Below are 19,014 nucleotides of genomic sequence, written 5' to 3'. Positions count from 1 at the left end.
TGATTCCACTTGCAAGAAGTCCCGAGGCCAGGCATGTGGCTCGCACCTGTAATCCCAACACTTTGGGAGGCTGAGGTGGGTGGATAACTTGAGGTCTGGAGTTTGAAACCAGCCTGACCAACATGATGAAACCCATCTCTACCAAAAATACAAAACTTAGCTGGTGTTGTGGCAGGCACCTGTAATCCCAGCTGCTTGAGAGGCTGAGGCGTGAGAACCCAGAAGGCAGACATTGCAATGAGCCAAGATCGTGCCACTGCACTGCAGCCTGGGATACAGAGCAAAACTCTGTTTCAAAAAAAAAAAATAAATCGGCCGGGCGCGGTGGCTCAAGCCTGTAATCCCAGCACTCTGGGAGGCCGAGGCGGGCGGATCACGAGGTCAGGAGATCGAGACCATCCTGGCTAACACGGTGAAACCCTGTCTCTACTAAAAAAAAATACAAAAAACTAGCCGGGCGAGGTGGCGGGCGCCTGTAGTCCCAGCTACTCGGGAGGCTGAGGCAGGAGAATGGCGTAAACCCGGGAGGCGGAGCTTGCAGTGAGCTGAGATCCGGCCACTGCACTCCAGCCTGGGCGACAGAGCGAGACTCCGTCTCAAAAAAATAAATAAATAAATAAATAAATCAGTCAGTCCTGAGCATAGCCAAACTCACAGAGAAGCAGAAGACAGGCGAGCAGGCGCTGGAAGGGAGAGTGGGGAGTTTCTGTTTAATGGGTTTTTGGATGATTAAAACATTTGAAAATAGAGGGTGGTGATGGTTGCACAATATTGTGAAGGTACTTAATGTCACTGAATTATACACTAAAAAATAATTAAAATGGTAAATTTTATGTTATGTATATTTTACCAGAATAAAAAAATCTGAATTATCATGTGGACAATTTAGTGAGTAGCTCAGCAATTCAGTCAGGGCGTGGATAATGACAGATTCCAATTTTACTGTTCCTAGAGTGAAACTAGGCCTTACTTTAGGGTTTTTCTATTTTTCTTTTCTTTTTTTTGAGACAGAGTCTCGCTCTGTCGCCCGGGTTGGAGTGCAGTGGCGCGATCGGCTCACTGCAAGCTCCGCCTCCCGGGTTCCCGCCATTCTCCTGCCTCAGCCTCCTGCGTAGCTGGGACTACAGGCGCCCACAACCGCGCCCGGCTAATTTTTTGTATTTTTAGTAGAGACGGGGTTTCACTGTTCCTCGATCTCCTGACCTTGTGATCCGCCCGCCTCGGCCTCCCAAAGTGCTGGGATTACAGGCTTGAGCCACCGCGCCCGGCCACTTTAGGGTTTTTCTACTTTTCTTTTCTTTTTTTTGAGACAGAGTCTCGCTCTGTCGCCCGGGTTGGAGTGCAGTGGCGTGATCTTGGCTCACTGCAACCTCTGCCCCCAGGGTTCAAGTGATTCTCCTGCCTCAGCCTCCCAAGTAGCTGGGATTACAGGTGCCCGCCACCATGCCAGGCTAATTTTTTGTATTTTCAGTAGAGACGGGGTTTCACTATGTTGGCCAGGATGGTCTCGATCTCCTGACCTCATGATCTGCCTGCCTCTGCCTCCCAAAGTGCTGGGATTACAGGCGTGAGCCACCGTGCCTGGCCTTACTAGATGGTTTTTTCTAATTAAGGTTATTAATTTAGGCTCCTTGGTGATCATGGCCACTAGGACATGTGAAAACTCCTAGGACTGTGTGTCAGTTGGTATATCCACTGAAGACTGCAGATTCTCAATTCTAATTCTCAATTCAATCCTTAGTAACTCAATTCAGAAAGCAAATGGCTGTCATTTTAACACTAATAATTTAGTATCAAGTGAATGACAGATTTAACTACTTTGAATATTACGAATATGCACAACTAGCCTGACCACACAGCTGACAGTTTGCAAACAATGATATCATATCCAAATAAAGAAACGGATTTCTTTAGATGTACAGTTGACCCTTGAACAACAGTTTGAGGGTCACTCACACTAGCATTTTCTTCCACCTCTGCCACCCCTGAGACAGCAAGGCCAATGCCTCCCCTTCCTCAGCCCATTCCACATGAAGATGACAAAGATGGAGACCTTTATGATGATCCACTTTCAATTATTAAAATAGTAAACCTATTTTCTCTTCTTTACGATTTTTTTTCTTTAGAAAGAGTCTCACTCTGTCACCCAGGTTGGACTACAGTGGTGTGATCTCAGCTCACTGCAACCTCCGCCTCCCAGGTTCAAGCGATTCTCCTGCCTCAGCCTCCGGAGTAGCTGGGATGACAGGTGCACACCACCATGCTGGACTAATTTTTATTATTTTTAGTAGAGGTCAGTTTTGCCATGTTGCCCAGGCTGGTCTTGAACTCCTGACCTCAGGTAATCTGCCCACCTTGGTCTTCCAAAGTGGTGGGATTATAGGCATGAGCCACTGTGCCCAGCCTATGTTCCTCCCAAAGTAGTGGGATTACAGGCACGAGCCACTGTGCCCGGCCAGCATTTTCTTTTCTCTAGCTTGCTGTATTGTAAGAATACAGGATCTAATACATATAACATACAAAATGTGTGTTCATTGACTCTATGTTACTGGTAAGGCTTCCAGTCAACAAACTATTAGTAAAGTTTTTGGGGAGTCGAAGGTTCTATGCTGATTTTTGACTGTGCAGGGGGCTGGCACCCCAACCCTCCACTGCTGAGGGGTCAACCATAGTTCCTGGAGTTCCGTGTGTTCTCTGCAGGGCAGGCGTGGGGCAGGGAGACGGTGGGTCTGCAGCACACCTTTGCTGACCCTCACTGTTCTTGCCTGGAAATATAAGGTGGCAGATGGCCAAGGGTTTAACAGAATTTCAGATATTAAAATGGGCCCAATTCCACGGCTTTGCTTAACAAAATAGAAAATTTAAAAATAGATAATAATTTAAAAAGTAATGAGATTACTTTTAAAAATCCCATCATATACAACTGCCATTCCTACCCTACTCAGAATAAGAGGGCGAATGCTGACCAAAGGTTCACGGGTACATGAGAAAATCAGATGTCTGCAGCAAGCAGATGCGTGGTTCCTCTCACATTACCTTCAGCTGGGTTTCTGTGGGAGTTGGTGCCAGAAAGGGCGGCTGTCCCACCAGCATCTCGAAGAGAATCACTCCAACACTCCACCAGTCACAGAGCTGAGTGTACCCTGCAAGACAAAGTTCACTCAGTCCCTACGCAGGCACGAATTCTCCTCCGAGGCGAGTTTCGGCAGATGGACCTTTGTAAGTACCTGGATGCTAATGGGTGGGGGTGGCAGCCGTGGCCGCTTAGGTTTTCGTAATTTTAATCATTGTAATAAGAAAATACTTTTTAATTTAAAAAGATTATTTTTAGTGTTAGCAACTAGTTACTAGCCAGAATTTTATGTTCTTAAAGATCACAGACAGAGGCACCAATTAAAATAACGGAAACTGAAAACCATAAAGTACTATAACCCGTGAACGGTCAGGGGAGGGTCCGGGCAGCTTGCTGGGAGGCTTCTACATCAGTTTTGGATGAAGCTGAAGCCTATGGAGATGAGGAGGGCGTGGGCAAAACCCACCAGACAATTCACGGTAAGCCGAATGCTCCTTGTGTGAGGCCCCCACGGAGCTGGGCCTTCCTCACGGGCTCCCCGTGCTGGGTCAGGGCTGGCCTCTGGGAGGCTGTAGGCTGGGCTCCTTTACCTTTCATTTTCTCCCACTTTTCCTTCAGGGCCTCATGGCCCATCAAGCCAGGCTCGTCTTGATGTCACCTAATCCTTGCTAAGTATAAACTGGGATGTTAAGAGGTCAGCCCGGGGGTGCCTGCAGCTGCATATGCCAGGGTAGCCCCCTCAGGCCCCTCTGTTATCTCCCTGTCCCACCTCTTTCTGCCCAAGTTTGGCACCAGACGCTGCAGAAAAACCCCAAGCAATGGCTCCTTGGGAATACTGCACGCGGCAGAGGGAAGCAGACCTTCACTGGGCACCAAGGTTATTCACAACCTCTCAAGGTCGTTATTGCTATGTCTGTGGTCCGAGCAGTTAAGTAACTTGCGCTGGATTACCACAGCTAGCAAAGAAAACCCAGACTTGAACTGGGTCTGGCTGGCTCCAAAGACTTTAAACAACGTGTGGCGGCAGGAGCTGCCTGTCTCTGGATTAATTACACAGAATCAGATGAACACCCACCGTCACTGTGGACCATGCAGGATCACTGAAGGAATCCTCATCTACTGAGCCAGATGTTGTATCTGACAGAATGGAGCATCCACCCAGGAGACAAATTTTATGAGCACTGGTCATTTGACACAACTGGCACCTGCCACTTTTGCTATGGTCTAGCAGGGAGAATGAGAGAGAAAGGACCTTCCAATGCTGTCACATAAGCACCAGCTGCGCACAGCACAACTCAGCCAGGAGCCTGGGACAGAAGTGAAAGCTAGAGCCCGGAAATGTGTGGTCTGGGCAGACTGAGCAGAGGTCCCGTGGCCCTCAGAGTGGTTTCCATCATTTGACTGTGAAAATGAGGCCTGGAGTCATTTCCTTGGGTCTAGGTAGAGACTGAGGGCCAGCAGACACTGTCTAATGGTGCATGTCTTCCAACCCCCTGAAGCAAGAGCATTTCCAAGGCAGAAGGGAGGCCTGTTATGTTGCGGAAATAAGTAGTTTTCAGGCTTCCATGAGGACAAAAATATGACTGGAAGCATCAGGTCCTTGGAAAGCTAGAGCCAAGGAGACTCAGCTCACAGGTCTGAAGAGACGGAGACCTCCCGTGGGGCGGCTGGCTGTGGCGCACGTACCTTTGCGAAGGAGAACCTCGGGCGCGATGTAGTTTGGAGTCCCCACCAGTGAATGTGCCAGGCACCTCTGGTGCTGCTTCCGCGCCCTCTGCTCCAGGGTCTTCAGCCTGTCCCCACACCGACAGTTAGACACGTCGTCCCAGAGGTCGCTGGGCTCCATGCTGTCCTGCCTGACATGGCTCCCTTCACCCAGGAATCGGGGGTGGTGAAAGAAGAGAACAAAACACAAAGTGAATTTTCACTCTTCAACAACTCAACGGATCCACAGCTTAAAACAGCAAAGTCATTCCAGTCAGCTCCTGCCATATCAGGATAGAGAATCCCCGCTGAGCTGCTCCATACGGGCAGCCTGCTGTCCCTAGTTCGGAGACACGTGGTGAGGTTGGCGCTAGCACCAAGGTGGAAACGACGGTGAGGAATCATGGGAAACCACGCACCGTGCTGAGCTGGCAGGAAGGCACTGCAGGCAGGAGAGGCTGGAAGAACGGTGGGGACAGCTTGTAGCCTATTGTCTTAAAAATATAGTAGGCCAGGTGCGGTGGCTCACTGCACCTGTAATCCCAGCACTTTGGGAGGCTGAGGCAGGTGGATCACCTGAGGTCGGGAGTTTGAGACCAGCCTGACAAAAATGGAGAAACCCCGTCTCTACTGAAAATACAAAATTATCCAGAGGTGGTTTTGTATTACAGTGCGTGACTGTAATCCCAGCTACTCAGGAGGCTGGAGACAGGAGAACCACTTGAACCCGGAGGGTAGAGGTTGTGGTGAGCCGAGATCATGCCATTGCGCTCCAGCCTGGGCAACAAGAGCAGAACTCTGTCTCAAAAAAAAAAAAAAAAGTAAACCTGAAATCCACTAACTTTAAAAAAAAAAAATTCATATATCATTCTATTCCTTTTGGAAGGGAAGGCTGTCACACCGATTTATAAAAGAATGGAGTGACGGATAATTTCGAAATGATTAGGAGCCACTAGGATGGGATATTGAGCTGCTTGCCACGGGGTGAGTGATGTCTACACAGAGAAAATGCATGCGGCACACTCAAGACAATACCTTTCTGGTAATATTTGGAATTGTGAGTCCACCTGAACCCAGTGCAGAGGCCGAAATCTGTGAGTTTAATGTGACCATCCAGATCTATCAAAATGTTATCAGGCTTGATGTCTCGGTGGATGAAGCCCATCTTGTGGACGCTCTCAATGGCCAAAGTCAGCTCTGCGATGTAGAACCGGGCCAGGTACTCGGGGAAGACCTCCATCCGAATCAGCAGGCTCATCATGTCCCCACCAGGGATGTAGTCCATCACAAAGTACAGGCTGTCTTTGTCTTGGAAGGAGTAGTAGAGTTTGACCACCCACTCATTGTCTGCCTCGGCCAGGATGTCCCTCTCGGCCTTGACGTGGGCCACCTGATTCCGGTTCAGGACATCCTTTTTCCTTAGGGTCTTCATGGCGTACAAGGCATGAGTGTCCACCTTACAAGCAAGGCACACTTCTCCAAAGGCACCGATCCCCAGGGTTTTGATTTTGACAAACATAGACTTGTCCATCTTGGCCCTCTTAAGCCTGTTGTAATTAGACTCTTTCTGGTAGAGGATCTTCCGCATCTGTTCCTGCTCAGCTTCACAGAGTCCAGCCTGTGCAGACGGAAAGGAAGGAGGAAGAATCACATTAGAGAAGTCCCATGATAACATATGACTGGGATGGGGATGCCCTGGAACCTAACTCGTTTTACAGAAAGGAGAACAGAGAAGAACGGGTCTCATATACTACAAAGCAAGGTGACAATTGGTTTGGTTTTGTTTTTGAGACAGAGTCTTGCTCTGTCACTAGGCTGGAGTGCAGTGGCACAATCTCAGCTCACTGCAGCCTCCGCCTCCCGAGTAGCTGGGACTACACGCGCCCACCATCACGCCTGGCTAATTTTTGTATTTTTAGTAGAGACAGGGTTTCATCATGCTGGCCAGGCTGGTCTTGAACTCCTGACCTCAGGTGATCTGTCCACCTCGGCCTCCCACAGTGCAGGGATTACAAGTGTGAGCCACCGTGCCTGGCCAGTTTTGTTTTTTTAGATCCATATATAGACATGAATTTGGAATGAAAAATTAAGACAGGCCAGGTGTGGTGGCTCAAGTCTGTAATCCCAGCACTTTGGGAGGCCGAGACGGGCGGATCATGAGGTCAGGAGATCGAGACCACCTTGGCTAACACGGTGAAAACCCGTCCCTACTAAAAAATACAAAAAGCTAGCCGGGTGAGGTGGCGGGCGCCTGTAGTCCCAGCTACTCAGGAGGCTGAGGCAAGAGAATGGCGTAGACCCGGGAGGCGGAGGTTGCAGTGGGCTGAGATCGGGCCACTGCACTCCAGCCTGGGCGACAGAGCGAGACTGTCTTTAAAAAAAAAAAAAAAAAAGTTAAGACAAAAAAGAGAGTTCTTTCTCAAGGAGACTTTTGCTCTAAAAACTAAGGGAAACTTCTATTAACAAAAATCTGTGGGAAAGGGGACCACAGCAGTCCTAGAACTCCAAGAGCCATCTAATCTTTCAGCAACTTACGGAAAATGGAAAAGCAGGAAGAAAAGTCAATGATCAGCATACAAAAATCAGTAGCACACATTAGACAGACTTGTATATGGTGAGAGACAGGGTCTAGTTTCATTCTTCTGCACGTGGATATCTGGATTTCTGTACACCAGTAACGAATACCATTTACAACAGCTATAAAAAAAATCTAGAAGCAAATTTAACCAAAAGTGAAAGAGCTCTACAAAGAAAACTACGAAACCCTGATGAAAGAAACTGAGGACACAGACAAATGAAAAAAGATCCCATGTTCACCGACAGAAAGATTTAATATTGTTAAAATGACTATACTACCCAAAGCAATCTACCAATTAAATGCAATCCCTATCAAAATACCAATGACATTTTTCACATTAATAAAAAAACAACACTAAAATTCATAGGGAGCCCAAATAGTCAAAACGATCCTGGGCAAAAAGAACAAAGTTGTTACCCGACTTCAAAATATATTACAAGCCTAGAGTAACTGAAACTGCATGGTACTGGTATACAAACAGACACATAGACCAACGGAACAGAATAGAGAACCCAGAAGTAAGTCCATGTATTTACAGCCACCTGATTTTTGACAAAGGTGCCAAGAATGTACACGGAAGAAAAGACATGCTGGGAAAACCAGACATCCATATGCAGAAAAATGAAACTAGACCCCAATCTCTCACCATATAGGAAAGTCAACTTAAAACAGATTGAAGACCTAGAAACAAGACCAGAGGCTACGAAAATATACGCCAGGACACTGGTTTGAGCAAAGATTTTTATGGATAAAATCTCAAAAGCACAGGCAAAAAACCTCAAAATAGACAAATGGGACTATATTAAGCTAAAAAGCTTCTGCATAGCAAAGGAAACAACAGAGTAAAGAGGATACCTGTGTTGAACAGGAGAAAATATTCACAAACTATTCATCTGACAAAAGACTATTATTCAGAATATACAAGGAACTCAAACAACTCAACAGCCAAAAAATAATAATAATAATAATAATAATCCTATTAAAAAGTGAGTCAAAAGGCCGGGCGCGGTGGCTCATGCTTGTAATCCCAGCACTTTGGGAGGCTGAGGCGGGCAGATTACTTGAGGTCAGGAGTTTGAAACCAGCCTGACGAACACGGTGAAACCCCGTTTCTACTGAACATACAAAAATTAGCTGAGCATGGGGTCGCACCCCTGTAGTCCCAGCTCTCAGGAGGTTGAGGCAGGAGAACAGCTTGAACCCAGAAGGCAGAGGTTGCAGTGAGCCGAGATTTCATCACTGCACTCCAACCTGGGTGATAGAGCGAGACTCCGTCTAAGTAAATAAATAAATAAAAAGGTCGGGCGATGTGGCTCACGCCTGTAATCCCAGCACTTTGGGAGGCCAAGGCGGGTGGATCATCTGAGGTCGGGAGTTCGAGACCAGCCTGACCTACATGGTGAAACCCTGTCTCCACTAAGAATACAAAATTAGCTGGACATGGTGGCTAATGCTAGTAATCCCAGCTGCTTGGGAGGCTGAGGCAGGAGAATCACTGGAACCTGGGAGGCAGAGGTTTCGAGATCGCGCCATTGCACTCCAGCCTGGGCAACAAAAGTGAAACTCTATCTCAAAAAAAAAAAATAAATAAACTAATTAGAAAAAAAAAAAAAGTGAGCTAATGACCTGAATAGACACTTGTTAAAGGAAGACACACAAATGGCTAAGAGGTGCATGGAAGGGTTCTCCATTAACCATCAGGGAAATGCAAATCAAAACCACAATGAAATATAATCTCTTCCCAGTTAGAACAACTATTAACAAAAAGAAAAAAAAAGAAACTAAAAACAGAACTACCATACAATGTACCAATTCCACTACTGGGTATTTATCTAAAGTAAAGGAAATCAGTATATCAAAGGGATACCTGCACCCCATGTTTACTGCAGCACTCTGCACAATAGCAAAATATGGAATCAACTTAAGTGTCCATCAACTGATGAATGGATAAAGAAAATGTGGTCTGTGTACACCATGGGATACTATTCAGCCATAAAAAAAGAATGAAATCCTGTCATCTGGAGCAACATGAATGGAACTGGAGGTCATCATGTTAAGTGAAATAAACCAGGAACAGAAAGTTCAGTACACACGTTGTTACTGATATGTGGGAGCTAAAAGAATTAATCTCATAGAGGCAGAGAGTAGAATGATAGTTAGCAGAGGTGGGAAAGGGTGTGTGTGTGTTGAGGGGAGATGAGAGGTTAATTGATGGAAACATATAGCTGGACAGAAGGAACAAACTCTAGGGTGACTACAGTTAGTAAAAATGTATTCTGTATTTCAAAATAGCTAGAAGACAGGACTTGAAATGTTTCCAACACAGAAATGATAAGTACACCAGGCATACCTTGACTTGATCATTACATATCCTATGCATGTAACAAAATATCACATGTACCCCACAAATACACAAATACTATGTATAAATAAAAAATGAACGGCTGGGTGTGGTGGCTCACGCCTGTAATCCCAGCACTTTGGGAGGCTGAGGTGGGCAGATCACCTGAGGTCAAGAGTTTGAGACCAGCCTAACCAACATGGTGAAACCCCATCTCTACTAAAAACACAAAAAAATAGCTGGATGTGGTGGTGGGCACCTGCAATCCCAACTACTTGGGAGGCTGAGGCAGGAGAATCGCTTGAACCCAGGAGGAGGAGGTTGCAGTGAGCCAAGATTGCACCACTGCACTCCAGCCTGGGCGATAGAGCAAGGCTCAGTCTCAAAAATAAATAAAAATAAATAAATAAGCACATATAAATGAAAGGTAAATATTTAAAAAGTCAATGAATATGGGACACTGGAAAGAACACAAATCTGGTTTCTACGCTTTGGAATTACTGGCTTTGTGTGATTTAAATCTGTTACATTTTAATTTAAATAATTTCACCAATAATTACCTTCTTCAGCACTTTAGTGTCAACTAAGGTATACTTAAATCATTAGTTACTAATTAAACACTTAAAAAGAATAAATGGAATCACTACTATATTTTTCTTCCAAAATCTCACAATATCAATTTACAAAACCTTAAACTTTGTTTCTACTCATTCAAAATGTTCTATTATTAATCCGTGATGAATTTTGTTAAGTGAGTACATACCCTAAAACTCAATTTGCTAATTTACCTACAATGTAAATTGTAGATTACCTACATTACGCGGGCTACATTATGCACAGCTACCTCTGATTCTTCAGAAGAGTCAAGGGGAAAGGAGAAAGGGAGGTCACACCATTTGCAACCTCTCCAAGTTGTTGGCCCCAGAAGCAGACTGCCGCCCGTTAGCCGTGTTGATGACAAGGGGTGTGCGGCCGAAACAGAAAAGGGATCGTGCGCGCTTCCTATTACCAGCGTAGGGAAGAGCCGGGAACAAACAGGAAAAACGAAGTGGGAAATTACTTTGGCCATTTCTTGCTCCAGCTGCAGCCTCCGGTTAACCTTCTGCTGGTAGGTTTTGATGACGTTCTCCACGTGCTGCTCCATGAAGAACTTAAAGGCGTATGGCGAGTAGCTCTTGATGCGTGACTCTCTCTTCTCCTCGTCTCTGCTGTTTTTGCGGACGGGGACGGGAGAAGTCTGGATCTGCTTTTTATCCTTCCCGCCTTTGTCCCCCTTGGCGCTTTTGCGGCTCTTCTCACCGCCCTCGGGCTCGCTGGGGCCCGCACGGAGGCTCTGCTCCACGCCCGCGCACAGGCTGTCCAGGTCGTACTGCTCGGACTTGCTGCGCAGCAGCAGGTGCTTCGGGTAGGGCGGAGGCGGGCACCTCCGGTCTGGGCCTCCGTACTCCACGTCCAGCGGGTAGGCGCCTGCGCCGCCCAGTGCCAGGGCGTGCTCCTCCTTGGCGTCCAGGCCTCCGTGGCCGGGGCGGGGGCCGGGGCAGGCGCGGGCACCCAGGCGGGGTGCGAGGGCCCCACAGCCGTCTGCGGCTCCGGCCTCAGCACTCGCACGCTCTTCACCGGGTGCAGGATGTGCGCGGCCGTGACAGCCGTCACGGTGTTGGGGGCGGGCAGGGAGGGCTCGGCCTTGCCGGGTGCGCCCGGCCGCGGCTGGTGGCTGTTGAAGGAGTTGGTCCTGCTGGGCACCGGGCAGTCAGGCCGGAAGGCCACGTGCGCGCGCGGCGGCGCCTCCAGGCCCGGCTTCTGCAGGGAGTCCCGGCGGGCCAGGGTGGCAGCCGGCCACTGCTGGACGGAGGTGCTGCCCAGGTCATACAGGTCCACGTTGAGGCTGTTCCGCGAGGGAGTGAGCAGGCTCTGCGGGGGGCTGTCGCCGGCGAACACCTGGCTGCGGGAGCCCAGCACATGCAGCTGGTGGGCGGTGGGGCCGGCCTGCTTGTGGTGTGGGTGCGGCACGTAGAGCCCGGCGGTGGGGGGCGGGAAAGCGAGGCCGGCGCCTGGTGGGCCCCCCTGGCCCTTGGTGGGCAGGCTGGCGTAGCCCCCGGTCTCCGGCGGCGTCTTGCCCTGGAAGGAGGGGCTGCGCTGCACCCCGTAGCCCAGGGGCTCCCCGTGCACCAGCAGGTGCGGCCGGCCGTAGTGCGTGCCCTGCAGCGGGAAGTGTGCGCCTGCTGCCTCCACGCCGGCGCCGTAGCCCTTGGGTGGGTGCTGGTGTTGGTGCTGGTGGCCGGGCCCGTGGGGGCCGACTCCGGGGAAGAGGTAGTCCACGTACGGCCGCGGTACCTCCTCCAGCGCAGCGGGGCCGTCGGCGCCGAAGCTCGGGCCCTCGTAGGGGGCACCGCTCAGCTGGTGGTAGGACGCGAACGAATCGCTGGTTCCTTCGAAGCTGGGCCTCCGCGTCACAGGGGCTGGCATGAGCCCCTTTCCTGCCGTGGAAAACACAGGAAGACAGCATCAGAGTGGGTGTGACCAGTGGGTTCCGGCACTTCCAGGCTGGTCCCCACTCGAGCGCTGCCCTTGGGGCTGAGGGTCTTGAACCCTGGGCCCTGAGGTGCTGCATTCTGCCCAGCACAGGGTCAGCGGACTCCCCTCTGCCCTGCCAGCAGGACCAGTCGCCCTAATGTGTTAAGAGAGTGGAGACAAGCTGGAGGCCAAAGGGCACATGGGAGGGCCAAGGGCAGAAGAGAAGACCGCGTCCGCATGCTGAGGTGCATCCTTGGCCCCTGGGGACAGCACTGGGGTCACTCTCCTGTCAGGCTAGGGAGCCATCTGCATAGCCAGCTTTGTTTTCAAAACCCTATCATGCCAAATTGTGGGAAGCTGGGTTTACCCCGCACGGTTCCCCAGGCGCGGCTCCCTCACAGAAAGGGCGGACCTGTTTCCACTGTGCAGCAGCTGCTCCACTTTCTTTCACCTCTTTTCCAAATTAAAAGATTTTCTAGTTTTTTTGGTCTGTATCAAAACAAAGCAACATATGCACAACAAAAACCACACAAAACTCCTCTACAAATATCCAGACTGATTTCATCTGCTGCTACCTTAATCCTGACCTCCATTTTGAACATCTCATCTGGAACAGACACCGGAAGGAAGGACAAAGGCTCCTTTCATTTCTTTAGACCAACTGCTCCACTTGCTGGACTTAGCAGAGGGTGCCGAAGGGTGTGCCTTGCCCACAGGAAGACCACCTCTGATACGTGGCAGTGAAGGCCCTGACAGCCTGGCACTGAGCAAGTCACAGGCAAACCAAGGCTTCACTTTCCCTGGGCTCAGAACACATCAATGAACAGACCCGCCAAAGGCAAGTGCAGAGGGAAATCAGCATGGAACATGGGCCTGGCCTCCCTTTGAGCTGTGCTCTAAGACCTCAGAACTGGAAGAGCCCTGACATGGAAGGCCAGCTGGGGACTATTTAAGGAAGTTCCTTCTCTTAAGAAGAAGATAAAAATGTGTGTCCTCTTAACAAGGGACATACAAGTTACAAAGGTGAGATTTTCTCACCCACGACATGAAATAGGTTTTATCCAAGGTCTTCTACAAAATAGGGAAAACTCTTGATAATTACTATGATTGTTTTTTTTTAATTTTTTTTTTTTTTTTAAATAGAGACGAGGTCTCCCTCTGTTGCCCAGGCTGGTCTCCAACTCCTGCCTCCTGCCTCTGGCCTCAGCCTCTCAAAGAGTTGGGATTACACAAAACAAAACAAAACAAAACAAACAACAAAACCAGACCAGACAGTGTTGGGATTACAGGCTTGAGCCACTGCGCCTGGCCATGAATCCTTTATCACACCCCAGGGGCCTCAGGTACCATCACGGGGCCCATGTGCTCCGTCTTGGGAAATTAACATTCCCCCATAGCCAGTAAAAAGCAGGGGTTTGGTGCGGTGCCTCAGGCCTTCACAGGGGATGCTGAGGGGGGCCCAGCGCTCTGCCCACACTGCCTGCCACTGAGCAGCCACTCTCGGAGGCTACAGTGTGAGAAAGCTGTGTTTTAGAATTGAGGAAAGAAGCCATCCTTGTCAAAGATCCCTCCACAGGCCCAAGAGAAAGTGAAAAGACTATTTTTATGCCCACTTTGCTGACTTTTTTGATCTTTCATAAAACAAGCACACACCTTTCCCTAGGTAGGAAGTACCAAGGTAATCTCAGACAAGGCTGGACGGGGCAAGCGCCAGGCATGTCCCATGGTTTACTACTTGGGGCTGCTCCCACCAGGGCAGGCTCTGGCCAGGCCAGGCTGGACCCCTCTGCACATGGTTTTGTGTCCTTAAGCCACAAACCATCTTTGTCCACCACGCTGCGGGCCTGGGCTCACCTGGGGAGGTCTGCTTAATGACCCGCACGATCTGCTCATTCCTCGGGTCCAGGTAGCCCATCTTGCTGATGTACTCCAGGGCAGCCTCGATGCTCCTGCTGCCCGTCTGCTTGAGAGCTCGGCCAGCCATCTCCTGGGAGGGAAGTAAGGGAGAGGTAAGTGCACGTCATCCTAAAACAAAGCCCCCAGGGACTCCCGTCCCCACTGTGCTGGGACACTTTGCCTCTGTAGCTGCTGAGAACCTGCAACGTGCTGCAGGAAACCCTCAGAATGAGTGTGGGTGGCTGTGTGCCCTGCAGGTGCCTGATGACAAAAGCCTAGCACAAGCCACACCATGGACTACTTAGCCTTACGTCAAGGACATGGGGATTTTGATGGGCCTGAAAGAGACTTAAATTCTGCTTCTCCTCAGAAAACTTTTGTGGTTGGACTGGTGAGGTCAGGATGAACCTAAAACTAGAAACGTTTAAGGGGAAGAACTGTGGGAGTCAGGGAACCTGGCTTTAACCTCGGCTCACATCCAAGCTAACTCTGGGACTAGGAAACCTGTCCCCAGGGAGAGGGTGCAGCTGCGCAGGAGTCATATATTACATGCCTACTGTTTACAATGCCCTGTGGTGGCTAGAGCAGCAGAGGACTGGCCCTCAGAGGTATGACTTGTAGAAGAAAAGACAGACACACCGGCCCAGGACAAGTCCCTCAAACTGCTTGTGGGAAGAACACAGAGACTGGTGGCCACCACAGGAGAGGGCAGGTAAAATGGGAGAGGGCCAGAGGAGAAAGCCTCCTTCCACTCAGAAGATGAGGTGGTAGCATGGCTAGCTGTTCCAGACTTTGGGCAGGTGGAGAGCCCTGGGAGAGAAAAGGCATTCCTGGCAGATGGGACAGCCAGAGCAGAAGCCTGGGGAAAGATGGGCCCATGGCAGCAGCACGCAAGGGTAGGTGGAGATGGGGGGATGGACCCACAGATGGGGGCCAGGCTCTCAGGGTTTTGCTCCCGTCTGCAGGCAGCCGAGGAAGCTTTCAAACTGGGACATGTGGCATCAGCAGGTCAGGCTGGGGGCGGCTGTGGGTGCAGAGCTGGAGGCACTCAGGTTGGGGGAGACAGAATAGGCAGGAGGGTGCAGAAGAGATGCAGCCCAGTGGGGCAGGGCAGTGAGGCTCTGATGACAGCGCCCCCTTCACCTTCAAGGACAGCTCCGCAGAACTGTAGGCAAACAGGGAGGGTAAGCAGAGAGAAAAGAACACCATTGAGACTGGCTCTGGGACAAGGGTGAAACAGGCAAAGGCCACAAAAAGGGCTTTGGCAGGAGAAGGGAGGGCTGAGCCCTTTGAAGGTCGACGGGGAGGGCGGCCAGGCAGGAGGAAACTGAAAATGCAGAACCGGGAGCTCCGGAAAGGAGTCCATAGCTACCTAGACAGCAGAGAAGAAAGGGGTGGAGATGGCTGGGTGTGGTGGCTCACACCTATAATTCCAGCACTTTGGGAGGCCAAGGCGGGTGGATCAGGAGGTCAAGAGATGGAGACCATCCTGGCCAACATGGTGAAATTCCATCCCTACTAAAAATACAAAAATTAGCTGGGTGTGATGGTTTGCGCCTGTAGTTCCAGCTATTCGGGAGGCTGAGGCAGGAGAATCGCTTGAAACCTGGGAGGTGGAGGTTGCAGTGAGTTGAGATCACACCACTGCACTCCAGCCTGGCAACTGAGTGTGACTCCATCTACAAAAAAAAGAAAGGGGTGGAGATGCAGAAAGACCCCGGGACAGTGGGGGAGGCCGCGCAGGGCTGCTCTGCAGCAGGAAGCCTGGCCGTGGTCACAGAGCCGCTCTGCAGAGAGAGACGCAGCACTGAGTGTCCCCCACCTCTGGACAGGGCACTGTGGTGCCCATGACCTGAATCACACTCAGCTGTGTGTCTGTGGTTCCCTTAGGACAAGAAGAACCTGGCAGGACCTGAAACCATGTTACTCATGGCTGCATCTGCCCACTTAATACAGTGCCTAGAACAAATTCAGCACTTATTATCCATATATGATGGTCTAATACGGAATCAAGCTTTCCAGTCCTGGCCATACGCCAGCAGATTGGCAGGACAGAAAACACGGGCTGTAAACTGCCTGGGTTCTTAGTGAGGCAGGCGTGGGATGGCAAGATGGCAGGGACAGGGACGGGGCTGCAGAGGAGCACGAGGTGGAAGGCCTGGGGAGGTGCCGCCACATGGGCAGGCCATGCTGCAGTTGAGGGACGTGAAGTGACAGATTGGAACATAGGAATAAGAACAGACCTGTCTGTGAAAGTGGTGCCTGGACTCCCAGAAAGGGCAAGTGTTTACAACCTGGCAGAGCCGCAGAGAGAAGGCAGCAGTGGTCAGAAGGGAAGCACTTCCTGGCCTCACCTGGGAAGGGAGATAAGACTCCCGCCGCCTACTTCACAGCTGTGCTATGCGATGAGATCACGTCTGTAAAGACTCAACAGCTTGGAGGAAGACACGATATAAGACCACATCTTTGTGGGATCACCCTGGAGCTTTCGGCGCCCATTAAAAAAAATGTGCCAATTGGGGCCGACTCTAACCGCAAGCCTTTCCATCAGCACTAACCGTTCAATTGCTTCGTCTGAAACGTGACCAACGCTCTGTCTCCTGCGGGGTGAATCACCAGCCTGTGCTCATTAACCCAGTACCTGCCGACTGCCAAGGAAGCGCAGCTCCAGGACAGACTAGGTCAAGCTCTCTCCCTGTTTATGGAGCACCCACTACTCAAGACGTGTGTGTCTACTGTGCATCAAATCTAGGAACTCAGAAAAATCGGCAAGGAGACCACAAGTGAAGACTCGTGTTCAACGGGAGTTTCAAGTCCTAAAAGTGAACCGCGCTCCTGAGCAGCTTGTTTATAAATAAATACCCCACGTCAGTTGAGGCTCGCCCTTGTCATCTGCCCACCAACCCTTCTTTAGCGAGTAAGTAGTTCCTATCTACACATTAACTCTCGGAAGATGCTACTGTACGTATACATACAGCTATGTTTTAAACATTGAAGGAAATGGGAATCTACTTCCGAATCCATCAGAAATACATGACCTCTAGGCAGAAAGCACATGCAGAGTCACAGAGTGAAGGCAAGCGCACAGTCTGGGGAATGGCAAGAGGTCGGAGCCAGGACGTGGGAGAAGCGCGTCAGAGAGACGCAGCTGAAGCCCGGCCGAGGAGCTTGGCCACTCACCTTCCTTTCTTAAGAACATATGGAGACCAAGCTGGATGTGGTGGCTCACGCCTATAATCCCAGCACTTTGGGAGACTGAGGCGGGAAGACTGCTTGAGCCCAGGAGTTTGAGGCCAGACAGGGCAACACAGTGAGATCCCGTCTCTAAAAAAAAAAAAAAAATAGCTGGGTGTTGGTGGCGCATGCCTGTAATCCCAGCTACTCAAGAGATTGAGGCAGGATTGCTTGAGCCCAGGAAGTAGGGCAGGCTGGGCAACAAAGTAAGAATGTGTCTCAAAAAAGAAAAAAAAAAAAAAAAAAGTATTTTTAAAAAGAAGAATGTACAAAAATCATCATTTAAGGGTCCTTATCTAGAATCATAGGTGGCTATACCCACACCCCTGAGTTCACCACTCCCCTCTGCTGCTTAGCAGCTGTGTAACCTTCAGCAAATCATTTCCCTACTTTGAGTGCCCTTTTCCTCATCTGGGAAATAAGGCTAACAGGTTGCTCTAGGGATGAAAGGAGATGTCATGTTTTGGCGTCAGCATCATTTAAAGGTTAGCTGTTACAGTTCACAAAGGTATCTTATGTGTTTCTGGGAGAAAACATAAAAACTGCAATTGTAGATTTTATGCGTGTTTGATATTTAATGGCTCTAATGTTTTACTATGTATTCTTCTTAAAATAATTATAGAAAGAAATGTAATGAGTTCTTTTCACCAAGCCTCAATAGACACCTCCAATCTCTTCCAGCTTACCTCAGGCTGCTGTGTAAACATTATCCACGTCTTACCTCAGGCTGCTGTGTAAACATTATCCACGTCTATGCATGCCAACATGTGGAAAGGCTGAGCAGCCCTGCCCCAAAGCAAGAGTGAAGCTGCAAGCCAACTGAAGGCAAGGACAGTTCAGGTATGTGCTCCAGTGTCTAGCGTGTAGAAAGAGAGCAGCAGATATTTGTTCAATGAATGAGTGACTGAATTAGACTGTGACATAGGATAGATGAAAGGAAGAAAGAGCTACAAGCAGGGAGTGAGAAGATACTGCCTGTTCCACTGGGCAGGTTGCCCTGGTGTGTGGAAGATGGAGATAAGGTACACAGCAGAGATGCACCAAGCACAGACTAAAGGGAATTTCAAATCAACATTAACAACAGCAGCAACTTCCAAGTTTTACTCCATTATCTAGTTTGCACACGTGCCATTCTTCAGGACAGAAGTTCACAAAATCTTAATGCTCTTTGAATGTGTGTGTCATGCACTTACTAATTATTTACAGAGTAATGTGGTAGGCTAACAAGACTTTGATGACTTTGTGTCACCTAGCCACATGCAACAAGAAAATCCTACACACATTAAATTTTTCTCCTAAAACACTCAAGAAAGCTTAATTTAGGATTGCTTAATGTCTCACAGAAAAAGGATGCTAATCCTTTGAACTTGGTTACCACACCCATAAATTAAGCCTTCTCTTCTAGACAGATATCAATGCTGGAGTTGAAGCCATCATACGAGCACCAGATTTGGCACAAGATACCTGCGGTGTTCAACACTTGCTTCATCAGTGACCACTCCATGCCACCGGCTGCAAGAGTAAGATGACTCAACATGGGCAAAACCCAATCTCCTGCCTCTTAACTCACCTGTCCTCTCAGGGCTCCCAACCTTGGAAGCACCTTGACTTTGAGATTTCATTCACATCTCACATCCAGTCCAGAAGCATTTTTTTTTCTACTTACATTAGAGT

General features: G+C 49.5%; 4 protein-coding genes across 23 annotated transcripts in view; 2 read left to right on the top strand and 2 right to left on the bottom strand.

Annotated features, from left to right (window-relative positions):
- Nucleotides 1-19,014, top strand: part of MRPL57 (mitochondrial ribosomal protein L57) — a 407,990-nt gene that overhangs the window by 218,070 nt on the left and 170,906 nt on the right. The window contains exon 1 of one of the 2 annotated variants that reach the window (XM_050766795.1): nucleotides 11,231-11,234. The exons of the other annotated variant lie outside the window; for it this stretch is intronic. The gene's annotated coding sequence lies outside the window, so the exon portion shown is untranslated. Of the gene's footprint in view, nucleotides 1-11,230; nucleotides 11,235-19,014 lie in introns of those variants that run through there. 2 annotated transcript variants of the gene reach the window in all.
- SAP18 (Sin3A associated protein 18) overlaps nucleotides 1-19,014 on the top strand; it is a 556,924-nt gene that overhangs the window by 399,668 nt on the left and 138,242 nt on the right. Inside the window, exon 1 of one of the 19 annotated variants that reach the window (XM_050766780.1) lies at nucleotides 11,231-11,234. The exons of 17 other annotated variants lie outside the window; for them this stretch is intronic. The gene's annotated coding sequence lies outside the window, so the exon portion shown is untranslated. Of the gene's footprint in view, nucleotides 1-11,230; nucleotides 11,235-15,162; nucleotides 15,167-19,014 lie in introns of those variants that run through there. One more of the 19 variants, XM_050766768.1, reaches the window with a different exon arrangement.
- Nucleotides 1-19,014, bottom strand: part of EEF1AKMT1 (EEF1A lysine methyltransferase 1) — a 351,602-nt gene that overhangs the window by 243,857 nt on the left and 88,731 nt on the right. The gene's annotated exons all lie outside the window — the stretch shown is intronic.
- The window catches only part of LATS2 (large tumor suppressor kinase 2), a 95,667-nt gene that overhangs the window by 4,380 nt on the left and 72,273 nt on the right, over nucleotides 1-19,014 (bottom strand). The window contains 6 exon segments of the mRNA XM_050766732.1: nucleotides 3,037-3,143; nucleotides 4,760-4,942; nucleotides 5,813-6,395; nucleotides 10,757-11,211; nucleotides 11,214-12,173; nucleotides 14,065-14,197. Of these exon segments, the coding sequence (XP_050622689.1) occupies nucleotides 3,037-3,143; nucleotides 4,760-4,942; nucleotides 5,813-6,395; nucleotides 10,757-11,211; nucleotides 11,214-12,173; nucleotides 14,065-14,197 (2,421 nt within the window).

This window comes from Macaca thibetana, chromosome 17 (genome assembly GCF_024542745.1).
Source record: "Macaca thibetana thibetana isolate TM-01 chromosome 17, ASM2454274v1, whole genome shotgun sequence".
In the NCBI taxonomy this organism is placed as follows: Eukaryota; Metazoa; Chordata; class Mammalia; order Primates; family Cercopithecidae; genus Macaca; species Macaca thibetana.
Note: the sequence above shows the minus strand (reverse complement) of the source record. Positions and strands in the feature narration are given on the sequence as shown.